This window comes from Natrix helvetica, assembly GCF_964273705.1.
Source record: "Natrix helvetica genome assembly, chromosome: W".
Taxonomy (NCBI): Eukaryota; Metazoa; Chordata; class Lepidosauria; order Squamata; family Natricidae; genus Natrix; species Natrix helvetica.
The window spans coordinates 85,182,252-85,199,767 of record NC_138555.1 but is presented as its reverse complement, the minus strand read 5'-3'; the positions used below and the strand labels follow the sequence as shown (position 1 = coordinate 85,199,767).

At 49.5% G+C, this 17,516-nt stretch overlaps 1 protein-coding gene across 2 annotated transcripts in view; it reads right to left on the bottom strand.

Moving 5' to 3' along the window:
• Positions 1–373: 373 nt before the first annotated feature.
• Positions 374–17,516, bottom strand: part of LOC309400433 (solute carrier family 2, facilitated glucose transporter member 4-like) — a 36,420-nt gene continuing 19,277 nt past the window's right edge. For both annotated transcript variants that reach the window (XM_081968922.1, XM_081968923.1), the window contains exons 3-11: positions 16,210–16,382; positions 14,505–14,629; positions 13,724–13,839; positions 11,887–12,049; positions 9,018–9,205; positions 8,825–8,929; positions 7,251–7,352; positions 5,649–5,852; positions 374–4,644 (exon numbers count right to left, since the gene is read on the bottom strand). In XM_081968922.1, coding sequence (XP_081825048.1) covers positions 4,441–4,644; positions 5,649–5,852; positions 7,251–7,352; positions 8,825–8,929; positions 9,018–9,205; positions 11,887–12,049; positions 13,724–13,839; positions 14,505–14,629; positions 16,210–16,382 — 1,380 coding nt within the window. In that variant the 3' untranslated portion in view covers positions 374–4,440. The remainder of the gene's footprint in view (positions 4,645–5,648; positions 5,853–7,250; positions 7,353–8,824; positions 8,930–9,017; positions 9,206–11,886; positions 12,050–13,723; positions 13,840–14,504; positions 14,630–16,209; positions 16,383–17,516) is intronic.

Below are 17,516 nucleotides of genomic sequence, written 5' to 3'. Positions count from 1 at the left end.
CAAAGCCCCTGAAGGCAGGACAACAGAATCGGAATGACAGAGTTGGAAGGGACCTTGGAGGTCATCTAGTCCAACCCCGCACACGACAAGAAGCAACGGATGGAAACTTATCAGGGAGAGAAGCAACTTAGAACTAAGGAAGGGAAAAGTCTCAAATTTTTGCAACCTTCTCTAAATGCTGCTGGCTGGGGAGTTGGTTCTTTTGCCTAAAAATACCAGAAAAATAAAATCGAATCTAACCGAGGTTTAGGCATAACATCTTCATGTTTCCCACGGCCTTCCGTTCCGGGACTCCTTTCTTTTTTAGGAAATTCCTGAGCGATCCAAACATCATCGTGCCAAGCAAGGAAGAAAAACCCCCCAAAGTGTAGCCATCTATCCTTTTTATATACAAATACCGTTTTTTTTTTGTTTTTTTCTAGAAATACATTAGGAAACACACACACACGCATGCACAAAACCTCGGGCCACGTTAAGACATTTTCTCTCGTGACACAAAACCCTTCGCGCCTTGGGGGAGGGGAGGGGGCAAAGTGTTTGGTATAATATTTGAATGTGAATTTTTGCGGGGGGGTTGGGGGCGGTATAGCATTTGTATGAGATTTACAATGTATGGCGGGGGGGTGAAAAGGGGGAAAATCTGTTTGTACAAAACTTTTTTAATTTAAAAAAAAAAAAAAACCTTCGCGCCATTAGACAAAAGCTGGAGGGGGAAAATCTGCTTTTTAAAAAGAATTTTACAATTTCTCACATATATTTTTTTTGTCAGGAGGGGGGGTCGAATTTCCCTGCAGTTTGTCGGCTTCTGTTTTAAAAGTTCCCAGCTGCCGTAGGGGAAATAATAAAAATAACCCATAATTCTAAGTGCTCTTTGTAAGATGCAAAAAAAAAAGAGGTTTGAAAACTTGCAGGGGTTGAAAAATGGGGGGGGGGGAATTCAACACAGAATTCCCACGGATGGCAATGGAGAAAGCGGGACGCAACCCCAGATCTCTGCGTGAAAATTCATTCCTTGCAAACCCTTTTCCTTACTAGCCCTGATGATGCTACCTAGTTAGGTCATGAGACGTCTGCAAGGAAATCACCAAGCTCAGAGAGCATCAAGGACCCCAGAGTGGTTTTCTTCCTCTTCCTCTTCCTCATACTCCTCCTCTTCCCTGCAAGCCCCACTCCCTTCTAGCACTGATGATGTTCCCTAGTTGGGTCATGAAACGTCTGCAAGGAAACCACCCAGCTCAGAGACCCCCAAGGGACCCCTCTTTTCAACCCTGAGCTACGAATATTCTCCTTTAATGGTAGGCGAAGATGCTCCGCAAAATAATTTGTTTGCAAAATCATCCTTTTGGCAATATGAATTTGGTTTTAAGCCTAACCGTTTTCAAGCTCGAAAAAAACACAGCTCCGGTTAGGTTTCCCCCCCCCCTTTTAATCTCAGGCATCTGTGGTGGTTTTGGGGTGGGGGGGCAGCGGCCTGCTAATCGCGGGGACCCAGGAGAGGCAGAAGGCTGGGTTGGGGGGGGGGTTAACCACGCCATCTGATCAGGAATTGACTGTTTGCAAGAGATCAGATCAGCTCCCCGGAGAAGTAGGGCGTCTCTCGCACTCGGACCCCTGAAAGGGAAGGGAGGTCCAGGAAACGGGGGGTCGACAGGGGGGGGATCCCCCTACCCAAGACAGCGACCGAGGGAATGTGGTGCCTTGCAGTGTTTCCCAGCCAGATGGGTGGACTCCAACTCCCAGAATTCAACACTGGTCGTTGAAAAACATTTATGCTGAAAGGGGAATTCTGGGAGTTATTTGAAGGCCACAAGTGCTGAAAGGGGAATTCTGGGAGTTATTTGAAGGCCACAAGTGCTGAAAGGGGAATTCTGGGAGTTATTTGAAGGCCACAAGTGCTGAAAGGGGAATTCTGGGAGTTATTTGAAGGCCACAAGTGCTGAAAGGGGAATTCTGGGAGTTATTTGAAGGCCACAAGTGCTGAAAGGGGAATTCTGGGAGTTATTTGAAGGCCACAAGTGCTAAATGGGGAATTCTGGGAGTTATTTGAAGGCCACAAGTGCTGAAAGGGGAATTCTGGGAGTTATTTGAAGGCCAAAAGTGCTGAAAGGGGAATTCTGGGAGTTATTTGAGACCCACAAGTGCTGAAAGGGGAATTCTGGGAGTTATTTGAAGGCCACAAGTGCTGGAAGGGGAATTCTGCGTGTTATTTGAAGGCCACAAGTGCTGAAAGGGGAATTCTGGGAGTTATTTGAAGGCCACAAGTGCTGAAAGGGGAATTCTGGGAGTTATTTGAAGGCCACAAGTGCTGAAAGGGGAATTCTGGGAGTTATTTGAAGGCCAAAAGTGCTGAAAGGGGAATTCTGCGTGTTATTTGAAGGCCACAAGTGCTGAAAGGGGAATTCTGGGAGTTATTTGAAGGCCACAAGTGCTGAAAGGGGAATTCTGGGAGTTATTTGAAGGCCAAAAGTGCTGAAAGGGGAATTCTGGGAGTTATTTGAGACCCACAAGTGCTGAAAGGGGAATTCTGGGAGTTATTTGAAGGCCACAAGTGCTGGAAGGGGAATTCTGCGTGTTATTTGAAGGCCACAAGTGCTGAAAGGGGAATTCTGGGAGTTATTTGAAGGCCACAAGTGCTAAATGGGGAATTCTGGGAGTTATTTGAGACCCACAAGTGCTGAAAGGGGAATTCTGGGAGTTATTTGAAGGCCACAAGTGCTGGAAGGGGAATTCTGGGAGTTATTTGAAGGCCACAAGTGCTAAAAGGGGAATTCTGGGAGTTATTTGAGACCCACAAGTGCTGAAAGGGGAATTCTGGGAATTATTTGAGACCCACAAGTGCTGGAAGGGGAATTCTGGGAGTTATTTGAGACCCACAAGTGCTGGAAGGGGAATTCTGGGAGTTATTTGAGACCCACAAGTGCTGGAAGGGGAATTCTGGGAGTTATTTGAGACCCACAAGTGCTGGAAGGGGAATTCTGCGTGTTATTTGAAGGCCACAAGTGCTGAAAGGGGAATTCTGGGAGTTATTTGAAGGCCACAAGTGCTAAATGGGGAATTCTGGGAGTTATTTGAAGGCCACAAGTGCTGAAAGGGGAATTCTGGGAGTTATTTGAAGGCCAAAAGTGCTGAAAGGGGAATTCTGGGAGTTATTTGAGACCCACAAGTGCTGAAAGGGGAATTCTGGGAGTTATTTGAAGGCCACAAGTGCTGGAAGGGGAATTCTGGGAGTTATTTGAAGGCCACAAGTGCTAAAAGGGGAATTCTGGGAGTTATTTGAGACCCACAAGTGCTGAAAGGGGAATTCTGGGAATTATTTGAGACCCACAAGTGCTGGAAGGGGAATTCTGGGAGTTATTTGAGACCCACAAGTGCTGGAAGGGGAATTCTGGGAGTTATTTGAGACCCACAAGTGCTGGAAGGGGAATTCTGGGAGTTATTTGAGACCCACAAGTGCTGGAAGGGGAATTCTGCGTGTTATTTGAAGGCCACAAGTGCTGAAAGGGGAATTCTGGGAGTTATTTGAAGGCCAAAAGTGCTGAAAGGGGAATTCTGGGAGTTATTTGAGACCCACAAGTGCTGGAAGGGGAATTCTGCGTGTTATTTGAGACCCACAAGTGCTGAAAGGGGAATTCTGGGAGTTATTTGAAGGCCAAAAGTGCTGAAAGGGGAATTCTGGGAGTTATTTGAGACCCACAAGTGCTGAAAGGGGAATTCTGGGAGTTATTTGAAGGCCACAAGTGCTGAAAGGGGAATTCTGGGAGTTATTTGAAGGCCACAAGTGCTAAATGGGGAATTCTGGGAGTTGAAGTCCACCCTTCTTAAAGTGGCGGAGGCTGGGAGGCACTCTCCATGGAAAGCAGCCTCCCTCCCTCTTGTCTCTCGCAGGGTTGAGTAGGGGCTTTGTAGTCCTTCCTCTGGAGGTGGCATATCGCGAACCCCGTGAAAGAGGAAGCCTCCCTCGGGAGTAGCAAAGAACTCTGTCCATGCTCTTGTGCAATATGCACTCAGGACTTAGCATGACCCCAAGACAACCAGGTACAACATGAGGAAGGGGGGGGATATTTGGCAGTCAGTCTCTCTCCTGGGGGGGACGGACTGGTTTGTGCATCAGCAAAAGAGGGCCACCCAGAGGGCATCTTTCCACCCCAAAGCTTAATTTACAGCAGAGCGAGAGTGATGCCTGCCCTCCCGATCTTCTTTTCATTGCTTTTCTCTTTAAAATATATATATATTTTTTTAAAAAAGTAAATGCAAGCGGACCGAAGAAACCGTTTGGCCGAGACCCCCGAGACCCTCCGGCCAGGCCTTGTGGCCCTAAAGTGCTAGTCAAACCCGGCAATCTTTGCCGCCATCCCTGATTCCACTCCTTGTGGTCTCCTTTCCCTCTCCGCCGTTCCTTTCCCTGCTCTTCCGCACACTGCCTCCTCCCCCCCCGCCTCTTCATTCGTGGCCGTCCGGACTCAGCTCGTCCAGCTCCGTGTAAGGCTTGACCTCGCGGTCCAACAACGACGGGGTGCGTCGGAATGTGGCGGCGATATCGTCAAAGGTGCGCCCGCGAGTCTCCGGCACCTTGAGGTAGGTGAAGATGGCGAAGATGAAGAGGAGGATGGCGAAGATGAGGAAGACGTAAGCACCGATCGCCTCCTGCAAGGGATGACAGAATAACAGAGGTGGAAGGGACCTTGGAGGTCTTCTAGTCCAGCCCCCCCCCCTGCCCAAAAGCATAGAAACATAGGGCTGGAAGGGACCTTGGAGGTCTTCTAGTCCAACCTCCCCCCCCCCGATCATAGAGACATAGGGCTGGAAGGGACCTTGGAGGTCTTCTAGTCTAGCCACCCCTGCCCAAGAGCATAGAAACATAGGGCTGGAAGAGACCTTGGAGGTCTTCTAGTCCAACCCCCCCCCCCCAGATCATAGAAACATAGGGCTGGAAGGGACCTTGGAGGTATTTTAGTCCAAACACACCCCTAGCCAAGATCATAGTCATATAGGGACCTTGGAGGTCTTCTAGTCCAGCCCCCTGCTCAAACAGGAAATCTATACAATTGGAACTACCTATCCAGTCTTTGAGCAAGTAGCTCTCCGGTCTCTTCTTAAAAACCTTCAGTGATGAAGCCCCCACGATTTCTAGTGGCAAGGAGTTCCACTGGTTAATTGCCCTCGCTTGTCAGTTAAATTCCTCTTTAATTCCCAGTTGCTTCTCTCCTTGCTGAATTCCCATCCGTTGCTTCTTGTCCTGCCTTCAGGGGCTTTGGGGAATAGGTGGACCCCCTCCTCTCCCCAAATACGGGAAGGCTGCTCCCCCCCCCCTAGTCCTTCTCTTCATTGGACGTCCCCGATCCCTGCAAAGACTAACTGCCTTCCCAGGTGTTGGCTTTCCTCGTGGCCTCCCTCCTTCCTTTCCTGCTGGGCCATTCGGATCATCGGCCGACGGCTAAAAGCAGGGGTGTCCAAACTTGGGAACTTTAAGACTTGTGGACTTCAACTCCCAGAATTCCCCAGCCAGCCATGCTGGCTGGGGAATTCTGGGAATTGAAGTCCACAAGTCTTAAAGTTCCCAAGTTTGGACACCCCTGGCTAAAAGCATCTCGACAGGTCCACACGGAATCCTCCCTTCCCACCATCCCTTAACCGGGACCCGGACTCACCTGGATGGCCGGGAAGCTCATGCCGATGATGAAGTTGCAAGTCCAGTTGGCAAAGCCGGCTACGGCCATGGCGGCCGGACGGGGCCCCTGGCTGAAGAGCTCGGCCACAATGAACCACGGGATGGGGCCGGGCCCGATCTCAAAGAAGGCCACGAATGCGAAAATGGACACCATGCTGAGGTAGCCCATCCAGGCGACGCTTTTCTGTGGAGAGAGAGAGGAGATCTCCTGAGGGGATTTGAACTGGCAAAGTTCCTGGACACGCAATGCAGATACTGTACGGGATAGTCCTCGCATTACGATGCTTCGTTTAGTGACCGTTCAGAGTGGACATGGCCCTGAAGGAAGGGACCTGCGACTGGTTTTTTTTTCCACGCTTACGACGGTTGCAACGCACGGACGTATTTATGACGGTCGTAGCAGCCATACAGTGAGGTCATCAAAATTCATAGATCAGTAAATAACATGAGCTACTATCAGCCATTTATCTGCATAAAATTAGGAGAAAATATCTATAATCAGTCTTTATTTGGCAGATAAACGTATGCGCTTGGCAAGTGACTCGTATTTATGATGGTCACAGTGTCTCGGGGTCATGCGATCCCCTTTTGCGACCTCCCAAAGAGCAAAGTCAATGGGGGAAGCCGGATTCGCTTAACGACCGTGTGAGTCACTTAACAATTGCAGGGATTCACGTAACAATCATGGGAGGAAAGGACTTGAAATGGAGCAAAATTTACTTAACAACTTAACAAGTTTGGGGCTCCGTCGTGGTCATAAGGCGAGGACTGCCTGTGTAATTGATTGACTAACTTAAGAACCATGGTGATTCACTTAACAACTGAGGCAAGAAAGGTCGCAAAAGGGAGCAAAACTCACTGAACAAATAATAATAATAATAATAAATTTGGATTTATTAGCCGCTCCCTTTCCGGGCAGGACTCGGGGCGGCGTACACTAAGACATATATAAACATACATATATACACAGACATACATGCACGGAGGAGGTAATAGATTAAAACATTTAGACAAATTAAAACCATTAACATGCCCCGTTTAATAAAAACCCAATATACAATAAAAATTTAAAATTTAAAAAAGACAGTCAGGAGGAATATGAAAAGATTACGGTTGAGCCAGGCCGGATGATTGAAAGAGGTGGGTCTTCAACTGTACACGGAATGCTTCGCTTAACAGCAGGAATTTTGGACTCAATTGTTGGGGTCATAAGTCAAGGAACACCCCCCCCCCGTATGGTCAATGATTCGCTTAACGACCGTGCTGCTAACTTAACAACCGCAGAGTTTTTGGTTGAGAAAGGTGACAAAATCGAGCCAAACTCGGAAAACAACTGTTTTGCTTAGCAACCAGAAATGTGTGGCTCGGTTGCAGTCGTAAGACGAGGACTACCTGTGGTTTGGGCGTCTGAGGTGAGGAGGGCTTCCTTTTGGTGGCCCACAGAAGTGGGGAGGACCCATGTAGTTTCCTCCCTCACAAAAGGAAATCGGATACCTGGTTGGTTCAGATTAAGGGACGGCGGAACTGACCGCCACAAGATGCGGCCGATTGGGATGGAGAGAAATGCAGCCCATAGGCTCACCAGAAGGAGGAGCGAAGTCATCATCAAAAGGGCACAGACCCCCATTCCGAATAAGCCCACCATGTGTAACGTCCGCCTTCCTGCCCGCTCGACCAAGAATACCTGGAAGAGAGGGGAAAGGTGATGAACAGGTACTCCCCTGGGGGCCAGGTAAAGGATCCTGCTTGATTTCTATAGCAAATTATTGATAGCAATTTTTGATTTTTATAGCAAACTAGCTGATAACCCTGAGTAGCCTGGGTATGTGTTTATCCCAATTCTATATTAGAAGGACAGTAGAAGCCATTTGAAGGCACAACAGGCTGTATCTTAACAGAACTGGAATCCAAAATGCACACTATCGCTGTCAAAAGTACTGTGGCTTGACACTATAGATGTACTGTAATTCAGTCCTTTTCATTTCAGCGGCCCAGGCGTTCCAGAGTTATGTTAGAACACACAGACACCGACACACCCACCGACAGGGATGGGTTCCTGTATCGGTTCACTTTGCGCGCGCTTTGCGCTGCTCGCACATGATCAGTTGACTGAAAATTGTTCTGCGCTTGCGCAATGTCTACAGTAAATTACTAATAGCAAATTTCAATTTTTATAGCAAAGGTCCCTTCCAACTCTGTTATTCTGCTATTTCAATGTCTATAGCAAATTATTAATACCAAATTTCAATTTTCATAGCAAATTGTACAGGAGGCTGGACTAGAAGACCTCCAAGGTCCCTTCCAACTTTGTCATTCTGTTATTTCAATGTCTATAGCAAATTGTTGATAGCAAATTTCAATGGGGCTGGACTAGAAGACCTCCAAGGGCCCTTCCAGCTCTGTTATTCTGTTATTTCAATTATAGCAAATTATTGACAGCAGATTTTAATTTTTATAACAAATTGAGCAGAAGGCTGGACTAGAAGACCTCCAAGGTCCCTTCCAACTTTGTTATTCTGTTATTTCAATGTCTACAGTAAATTACTGGTAGCAAACTCCCATACGGTACTTGGTAATTGCTAAATTTTGCAGACAACGGGAGGAAGGGATGGCTGGACCTTGACCAACATTTCTCAGTTGTTTTAAGTTGTGTGGACTTCAACTCCCAGAATCCCCCTGCCATCTCTCCCCCCCCCACTTCGCTGAAGTCAAGTTATATTACGTTCACCTCCTACCCACCGTCTGCTAAGAAAGCTACTCTATCCAAAATAAAATGCGACCAAGGAGTTGAACCACATTTGCTCTTCTTTATTTATTCATTTAGTGACCATTCCAAGGGCACTGAACAATCGTGACCTATGACCTTACGACCGTGGCAGGGTCACACACACCCCCGGGTCACAGGATCGAAATCCAGATGCTTGGCAACGGACTCGTATTCACGACGGTCGCAGTGTCCCAGGGTGGCGCGATCCCCTTTGGACAAGCCAAATCCAGAGGGGAAATTCAGCCGGTTCGGATCGGTTTGCTCGAACCAGTTGCGGAAATCACAGGTGGGTTAGCTCTACGCTGTCCTATTTAGGCACCTTTGAGGCCAGCTGCATGCGTGGAAAGCATGTGCGTGAGCAAAGCACATGCATAGAAGGGATCACTTACCGAAATGATGGTGAAGATGGTGTTGACCACGCCCGTTCCGATGGTCGCGTAAATGGGCTGCTCCAAGCCAGCTTTGGTCAAGATGTCGGTGGAGTAATAGAAGACCTAAACAAGGATGGTGAAGGTTCTTTGTGATCCTTGGGGGGGGGTCCCCTGTCCCACCACCCTCCCTCTTTCCGGCAGCCCCACTCACCGCATTGATGCCCGACAGCTGCTGGGACAGCTGCAGGACCACAGCTATCAGCAGGGGCTGGCGGTAGATGCGGGAACGGAAGAGCTGGAGGATGGAGACCTTATGCTCCATGTCCATTCGCCGTTTCTCCTCCTTCATCTCGGTCAAGGCGGCGCTCACATCCTGACGGCCCGTGAGCCGCTTGAGACCTAGGGTGAGGGGACGGGACCCATGGAAGTTAGCAAGAGGGGAGTGCCACCCAATGGGGTGGGGAAAGAGGGAATCCCAGGAACAGGGGAGGGGGAGATGGCATGGGAGAGGATGGATGGCCAACCATTGGGTCTGCTTGAAGGAACATCTCAATCTGGGCGCTTTCCAGGCACTAGGACCGCAATTCCCAGCATCCCTTTGGGATGTTAGCTCAGGATTTTGGGAGTTGTAGGCATCTGGAGGGCAATGGATTTTTGGGGAAGTTGGACAAGATTCCATTGGTGGATCCATAAATACGGTCAACAGTGAGAAGGTGACAGAAGTGAAGAATAGATCAGAAGACTATGTTTATCTTGAGGTTGTTTCCTGTAGTTGTGGGTGCTTCATCACCGGAGAATTTCAAAAACAGACCAAACAACCAATTGCCTTGAGTGGTACAATGTCTCCTGCTTGAGCAGGGGCTGGACTAGAAGACCTCTGGGGTCCCTTCTAGCCTTATGATTCTATGTGTTGTGGTCCACCAGTAGACCTGCGGAGCTGGCAGCAGAGTTGGAGAGCGAGGAGGTTGGGGAGGAGCATGGGCCAGTCCTGGAGTCTGGGGGAGGCTCGGACGAGGGGTCTGCATCGGAGGCAGAGAGGGGGGCCAGGGCCATCTGGGAGTGATGTGCTGCCTCCGGAGCCTCCAGTTGGACATCACGAGGCAGAGGAACAGGGGGAGCCTGTTCCCAGTGTGTGCATGCGCAGAGCCAAAAGGCAAGAACAGTTAATACAAAAGGGGCGACTTGGGAGTAAGGCTTGGAGACCCATTGGCCCCTCCCATAAGCCATAAAAGAGGAGCGCACAGATGTGAGCCTTTGCAGGAAGCAACATTGTTCGTTTTGTTCGGTTCAAACTCTGAAGCTCCGTTTGACTCTGTGGTCTGTGTGGCTTTGCAAAACTAATTGGCCATTAGGGCTCCGGCAGCATTTCAAGGGAGATAAAGGTGGATGCTTATCAGCCTTGCCCTGAAAGACTGTGGCAGACTTCTGTAGGACTTTTCGCAAACTGTTTGTGAATCATTACGGGCTGGGAATGACCATAATTCACAGCCATAGAAATAAAAAGAGGGTTTTGGGGACGAAGCATGCGCTTTGGACTGTCTGAGGAAGCCTAGGTCAGAGCACTCTGTTCTAACTCAGGGGTCTCCAAACTGGCTGCCAACTAACCCTCTTCCTAAGCCTTTTCATCACTTTGTACCTTGGTTGGCTTGGTATAATGCTAAGTCCTGAGTGCACATTGCACAAGAGTGCCGCAGGGCATGTGCAGAGTTCCTTGCTACTCCCTCAGGAGATTCCTTTGGCAGCCTTCCTCCTTCAAGTAGTCCAGAATATTCATTTTCCAGCCAAATTGTCACCTTCGACACCGGTGTGTGTGTCCGTCCGTCCAAACCTGGCCCCTTTAAGGCTCACGGACTCCAAATCCCAGAATTCCCCAGCCAGCAAGGCCTTATCAGAATTCAACACTGGTAGGATAAAAACAAATGTGACTAGACTATTTTCTCACTATTTTTTTTTTGATTGGGTAACTTTCTTAATAGACAGTGGGAACGAAGTAGGCATAATATATCTTGACCAGCAAAGTCAAGGGGGGGGGGGGGGAGAAAGCTGGCTGGGGAATTCTGGGAGTTGAAGTCCACCAGTCTTCAAGTGGCCAAGGTTGGAGACTCCTGATTTAAGACTTGTGGACTTTAACTCCCAGAATTCCCCAGCCAGCTCTCTTTTTTTTCTCACTTTGCTGAAGTGAAGATATATTACACTTACTGCATACCCACCGTCTATGAAGAAAGTTACCCTACATGGCTGGCTGGGGAATTCTGGGAGTTGAAGTCCGCAAGTCTTAAAGGTACAAAGTCGGACACTCCTGATTTAAGACTTGTGGACTTCAACTCCCAGAATTCCCCAGCCAGCTCTCTTTTTTTTCTCACTTTGCTGAAGTGAAGATATATTACGTTTACTGAGTACCCACCGTCTATTAAGAAAGTTACCCTAAGTGGCTGGCTGGGGAATTCTGGGAGTTGAAGTCCACCAGTCTTAAAGTCGTCAAGGTTGGAGACCCCACATTTAAGACTTGTGGACTTCAACTCCCAGAATTCCCCTGCCAGCTCTCTTTTTTTTCTCACTTTGCTGAAGTGAAGATATATTATGTTTACTGCGTACCCACCGTCTATGAAGAAAGTTATCCTACGTGGCTGGCTGGGGAAGTCTACAGTGCTTCAAAAGAGGCTGGGGAAGTCCACCGCACTTCTCCCCAGATCTTACCCAGGGAACGTTCTATTGCAAGTTGTCTTCAACTTATGACGGTTCATTTAGCGACCGTTCCAAGTTACAACAGCGAGGGGAAAAAAGAGTCTCACGAACGCCCCTCTCTTTTGCAATCGTTACAGCGTCCCTACAGTTGCACGATCACAATTCGGACGCTCGGCAAAAGGCATGGATTTACATGACCGCCCTCTGTGACCGTCAACGGGGAAGCCGGGTTCACTTTACAACATAACAGCAGCAGTGATTCACTTAACGACAGTGGCAGCCAGAAAGCTTGTGAAATCGGGCAAAACTCACTTCCCAAAGGTCCCGCTTTGCAACGGGCAGATAGGGCTCGTGGGCTGCGGTCGTAAGTCGGGCTGGGCATGGCCTGTACTCACTTTCTTTGGCCTTGGACTCCTTGTTTCGGATGATGTAGAGGTAGCGCGGGCTCTCCGGGCAGAAAGGGAAGAGCAGCAGCTGCAGGATGGAGGGTACCACGGTGATGCCCATCAAGAGGGGCCAGTAGGTCTCCGTGCCCAACAGGCTCTCCAGGCCGCAGATCTGTGGCAAGAGGGGGGGAAAAGCGGTTGGTTCAAGACCAGCGCCCAATCAACTGGAAGATGCTGCGCTAAATATCAGTGTGTCGAGAAGAGTAGCTGCTCATGTTGGCCGGGTCCCTGATGCTCTCGGAGCGTGGTTGGTTGGTTCTTGCAGGTGTTTCATGACCCAACTAGGGAACACCATCAGTGCAAGGAGGAGGAGGAGGAGAAGGAGGAGGAGGAAAGGAAGGAAGGAAGGAGGGAAGGAAGGAGGAGGAGAGCTGGTGGAGGAAAAGGAGGAGGAGGTGGTGGAGGAGGAGGAGGAGGAGGAGCTTGGCTGTTTTCTTGCAGACGTTTTATGACCCAAATGGGTAGCACCATCAGTGCTAGAATGTGCAAATACCCCTCCCTTCTAGCACTGATGATGTTCCCTAGTTGGGTCATGAAGCGCCTGCAAGAAATATCCAAGCTCAAAGAACCCCCAGGATGCCCCAGTTTTTTCCTCCTCCTCCTCTTCCTCCTCCTCCTCTTCCTCCCTCCTTCTCTCTGCAAACCCCCCTCCCTTCTAGCACTGATGATGTTCTATAGTTGGGTCATGAAACATCTTCCAGAATGCCTCAAGCTCAGAGACCACCAAAGACACCATAGTCAACCACCTCCTCCTCCTCCTCCTCCTCCTCCTCCTCCTCCTCCTCCTCCTCCTCCGCACTGATGATGTTCCCTAGCTGGGTCATGAAACGTCTGCAAGGAACCCCCCAAGCTCAGAGAGCACCAAGGACCCCCACAGTCCAATCTCGGCCTACAGATCTCTTCAATTGGTAGAAAGAGCATCAGTTCCACTTCCCCCAGGCCTCCCAAAGGCTTCCCTGGGGAAGCCTTTGGGAAAACAACACCTTGCATGTTTCACAATAAGAAGCACCCTTAACCTGACCGGCTTGCAATCAATTGCTCACTAGGTATTTAGTCCACAAGAGGCCGGTTTTAGGGACCCCAGTCTCAATATCTGGGACTGGAAATCACAACACTTTATGGTTGCCGTCCTCGACTTGCAACGCTTCATTTAGTGACCCTTCGAAGTTACAACGGCAAAGAAAGTGGCTGACGACCGTTTTTCACACTTACGACTGTTGCAGCCACCTCCGCGGTCATGGGGTCAAAATTCAGACGCTTGGCAACGGGCTCCTATTTACGAGGTCACGTGCCCCCGTTTGGCAACCGTCTGACAAAGCAATGTCCATGGGGAAGCCGGATTCGTTTAACAACTGCGTGAGTCACTTAAGAACGGCGGGGATTCATCTAACAACTCTGGCAAGGAAGGGCGTAACATGGGGCAGAATTTGCTTCACTGTCTCCCTTAGCAACAGAAGTCTCCACCGTGGTCGTAAGTCGAGGACTTAACCTGGACCCCGTGGACAGAGGGTTTCCTGGACTTCAGTGGCGTTTCTCACAAGTAAGTAATTTAAACTCACAGGGAGCCGCAACAGAGGGAGGAAAGAGCCGCATGCGGCTCTGGAGCTGCAGATGCCGACCCCTGACAAAAGTTCACTCCCACCCCCAGCCTCAGTGCCCCTTACCACATGAGGGGGAAACCCCCCCCCCCCGTTTTCGTTCCAAGTCAGGGCAAGTCAAGTCCAGCCTCCTCCCCTTTGACCTCATCCCCTCCCCCCCTTCCAAACGTGGGGAGGGGGCTGCTTACCTGGGCCAATAGGATCCCGATGACAATGGCCAGCTGGTTCAGGGTCCCCAAAGCCCCCCGAAGCTTGGTGGGGGCGATCTCCCCCACATACATGGGGACCAGTCCGGAGGCAAATCCTGGGGGGGAGGGAAAGAAGGGGGGGTGAACGAGACTCCTAAATTGCCCCTACCCAGAGGGGGAATCCATTGAAGTGGGGGGAAAAACGATGTTGAAAAACCATCACTGGACTAGTGTGGAGGCATGCTGCTCCTGAACATGGAGGCTTGACAGGAAGGAGGCCCCGGATTTGCGAAACTGAAGCTCAACCTGGGTTAGCTCAAACCCCCCCCCCCCCCACACACACACACATCAACAGCCCTGCTTCCTTTGATGTTAGGACATTTTTATCCGCTTTCTCATATTGTAGAAGTTGGAAGATTGATTGGTTGATTGGGTCAATTTTCATCCATCCATCCATCCATCCATCCATCCATCCATCCATCCCTTGATTGCATTGAGATACCATTCTAGTCAAGACTGATTCAGTGCAATTGAGATAGTGACTTCGAGTCCCCTCCAAAAGTTGGCTGGGTGACTTTGGGCCAATCACCAGGAGACTGGGAGTTCTAGTCCCGTCTTAGGCATGAAAGTTGGCTGGGTGACTTTGGGCCAATCACCAGGCGATGGTGAGTTCTAGTCCCCCCAAAGATCTCCTCCTCTGGGCTCCCTTCCTCTCCGTTACTCAAGACCCGCCAGGGGCATGAAACGGTGACACCCCCCCCCCAACCCGCCACTCTCTTACCTGAGAAAGTCCCGATCACAAACCGGCCGAAGATCATCATCTCGTAGGATTTGCCCAGCTTGGCCAGCCCCATCAAACCCCCACTGATGAAGGCCAGACCGTTGTTGATGATCATGGCCCTTTTTCTGGAAGGAAAGGAGACCACATGGCATGGACAACGAAGCTCGCTTGTGGGAGGAGGAGGGGGGGGCAGGTCCCATTTTGCACCCAGGCGGGGTCCCGTCAACTTTTGGGGGTTTCCCCCATGGAGAAAGGCCTGTAGCAACCCAATCAGACCGTGTTCCGCCCGTCAATTTAACCAGGACTAGCCGATAGCCCAGCATTGCCCGGGTATTTATTTATAGGGGGGAAAATGTCCGGACCAAACGTAATTTCTAATATTGGATTTTCCCCCTTACCAGAGGGAGCCCCCTTGTGGAGTACTGTGAAGCCGTTACCGCGCCAACTCCACTTTACAGTAGAATCAATTTTACAGCAGTACGGTAGAAGCCATTTTAAGGCACAACAGGCTGTATCTTAATGGAACGCAGACCCCCAAGGGCTGTTAGGGGTGTCTTACCCCCACAGTATTTTTCTCCAGAGAGTAAGTCATCTGTGTACCAAGTTAATATATATATAAACTAGGCTTAGTGGCTAACACATCTGCCTAATATGTAATACAGCCCAGGTTCGAATCCCAGTAAGGGTATAGCTAGCAGATGAGAGTTAAATAGCTTGAAATAGATCTATACTAGTCTCCCTTTATTTATTTATCAGCACAAATACAACACAAACATAGCAAAGGCAACATTAAAAATAAAAATATGGTTTTCTGCCTGGATGGTCTTCTGTAATGAGCCGAATGACAGAAAGAGGGAGTAGTGAGCTCCCTCCCATATTTGGGCATACCAGGGGTTGTAACACAAATACATACCTATTTCCCTGGCTCAGCTGATAAGGAGGAGAGCCTGTGGCTTAGTGGCTAACACATCTGCCTAATATGTAATACAGCCCAGGTTCTAATCCCAGTAAGGGTATGGCTAGCTGATGAGAGCTAAATAGCTTGAAATAGATCTATGCTAGTCTCCCTTTATTTATTTATCAGCACAAATACAACATATATCACTTAACTCACAACTGCCGCAAAGTGGTGGGAAATATCTCCATACAGGCAGTCCTCGACTTACAACATTCGTTTAGTGACTGCTCAAAATTAGAACTGCACTGAAAAAGATGACTCTCAGGACACCTTCTCACCTTTACGACCGTGGAAGCTTCCCTGCGGTCACGCGATCAAAACTCGGACCCATGGCGAGAGGCTCTGGTTTACAACGGTCGCAGTGGTTACACCATCCCCCTTTTGGCGACCTTCTGATGCGCAAAGTCAATGGGGGGGAGGCCAGATTCGCTTAACAACCGTCGGACTAGCTTAACCGCGTCAACGATTCGCTGAACGACCGCGGCAGGAAAGGTTGTAAAATGGGGCAAAAATAACTGAACGAACGTCTCCGTTAGCCACAGAAACGTTGGTCGTAAGTCGAGGACCACCTCTATTCACGCCTCTCGTGAATCAAGGACCCTCTTCGGTTCATTCGTGAGCGGGTCTAGCCGCCTGGGCCTGGGCCCTCGCCCTCTGCTTGTAGCGCGCTCTGCCCATGCTCAGAGGAGGTTCCCCTTCTTCCCCGCTAGGTAGGAGCCCACCCTGGGAGGGAGGGGGAGGACTCACCTGCCCAGCCATTCGGAGACCACGCCCACCATGAAGGAGGAGAGCATCCCTCCAAGGGAGAAGATGGAGACGGAGAGGGACCACAGGACGTTGAGCAGGGCCGGGTCGATGGAGGTGGCGTTCTCCACGCCCTGACGGTGCATCCAGGTCGCATTGTAGCTCTGCTCGATGATCTGGGAGGGGAGAATTCGAATAAACAACAACATTCAGCCTTTTCAATGCCTTTTTCCCCGCAAGACGCAACGGCTCTGCTTGCTTTTGAGGAGATTTATTGATTGATTTATTTTAGGAAACGTAGGAAATTTCTGAGACTTGTCTGTTAGGAACAACAATGAAGTGTTTCCTGCAGCTTTCCGTTCATTTCCAGGAACAGCCCAAGATCTGAATTGTCCGATATTTCCTTCTCTTTGTGTGGATTTGAGCTACTCTGGGCAAAGGGGAAGCGTTCTCCGGACTAGAAGATCCAAGCAGTCCTCGACTTACGACCGCAATGGCATCCAAAACGTCTGCCGCAAAGGGAGACAATTGTTAAGGGAATTTTGTCCCAGTTTAACGGCTGTTAAGGAGATCACTGCCGTCGTTAAATTAGTCCCGGTTGTTAAGTGAATCTGGCATCCTCACGGACTTTGTCGGAAGGTCGAAAAAGAGGATCGGGATGCTATGACCGTCATAACTACGGGTCCGTGCTCCCAGCGCCTGAATATTCACCGCCTGATCATGAGGAGGCCATAAAGCATGAAAAGCGGTCCTAAGTCACTGTTTTTCGGGGCCGTCGTAACTTTGAACGGTCGCTAAATGAACTGCTGTAAGTTGAGGACAGCCTGTACACATTTAAAATATTCTAGGTGGGACACTATCACAATGGCAGAAGTCCCACCCAGAAGCTTGATATAATATTCAGTTGAATATTCCATTTTTCACACTTTTGCAGGGCAAAGCTTTTGGTCCCACGGTTGCAGTGGCCATTTTGACTTTTTTGACCTAGCTCTCCAGGAAGGACCTCGGGAAGAGCTGTAGGACCTGGTTGGAGATCGATCTTCATGCGTGGACATCCTTGGAGTCAATGGGAACTGATCGCGAGTCAGAAGGTCAATCCATGGGAAGACCCAGCTATCTTGGGAAGTCCACAAAAGTGGGAAGATATGAGAAGACAAGGAGGACCAGCAGTATGGAAGAAAGACTCAGTTATAATGGCGACGGAGGCACTGATGGAAGAGCTGAAGGATCAGGTTGGGGAGACATCTTCATGGAGAACATTCTAGGAGGTAGTTAAAAGTTGACCTTGCCTTGATGGTCTTCATCCACCA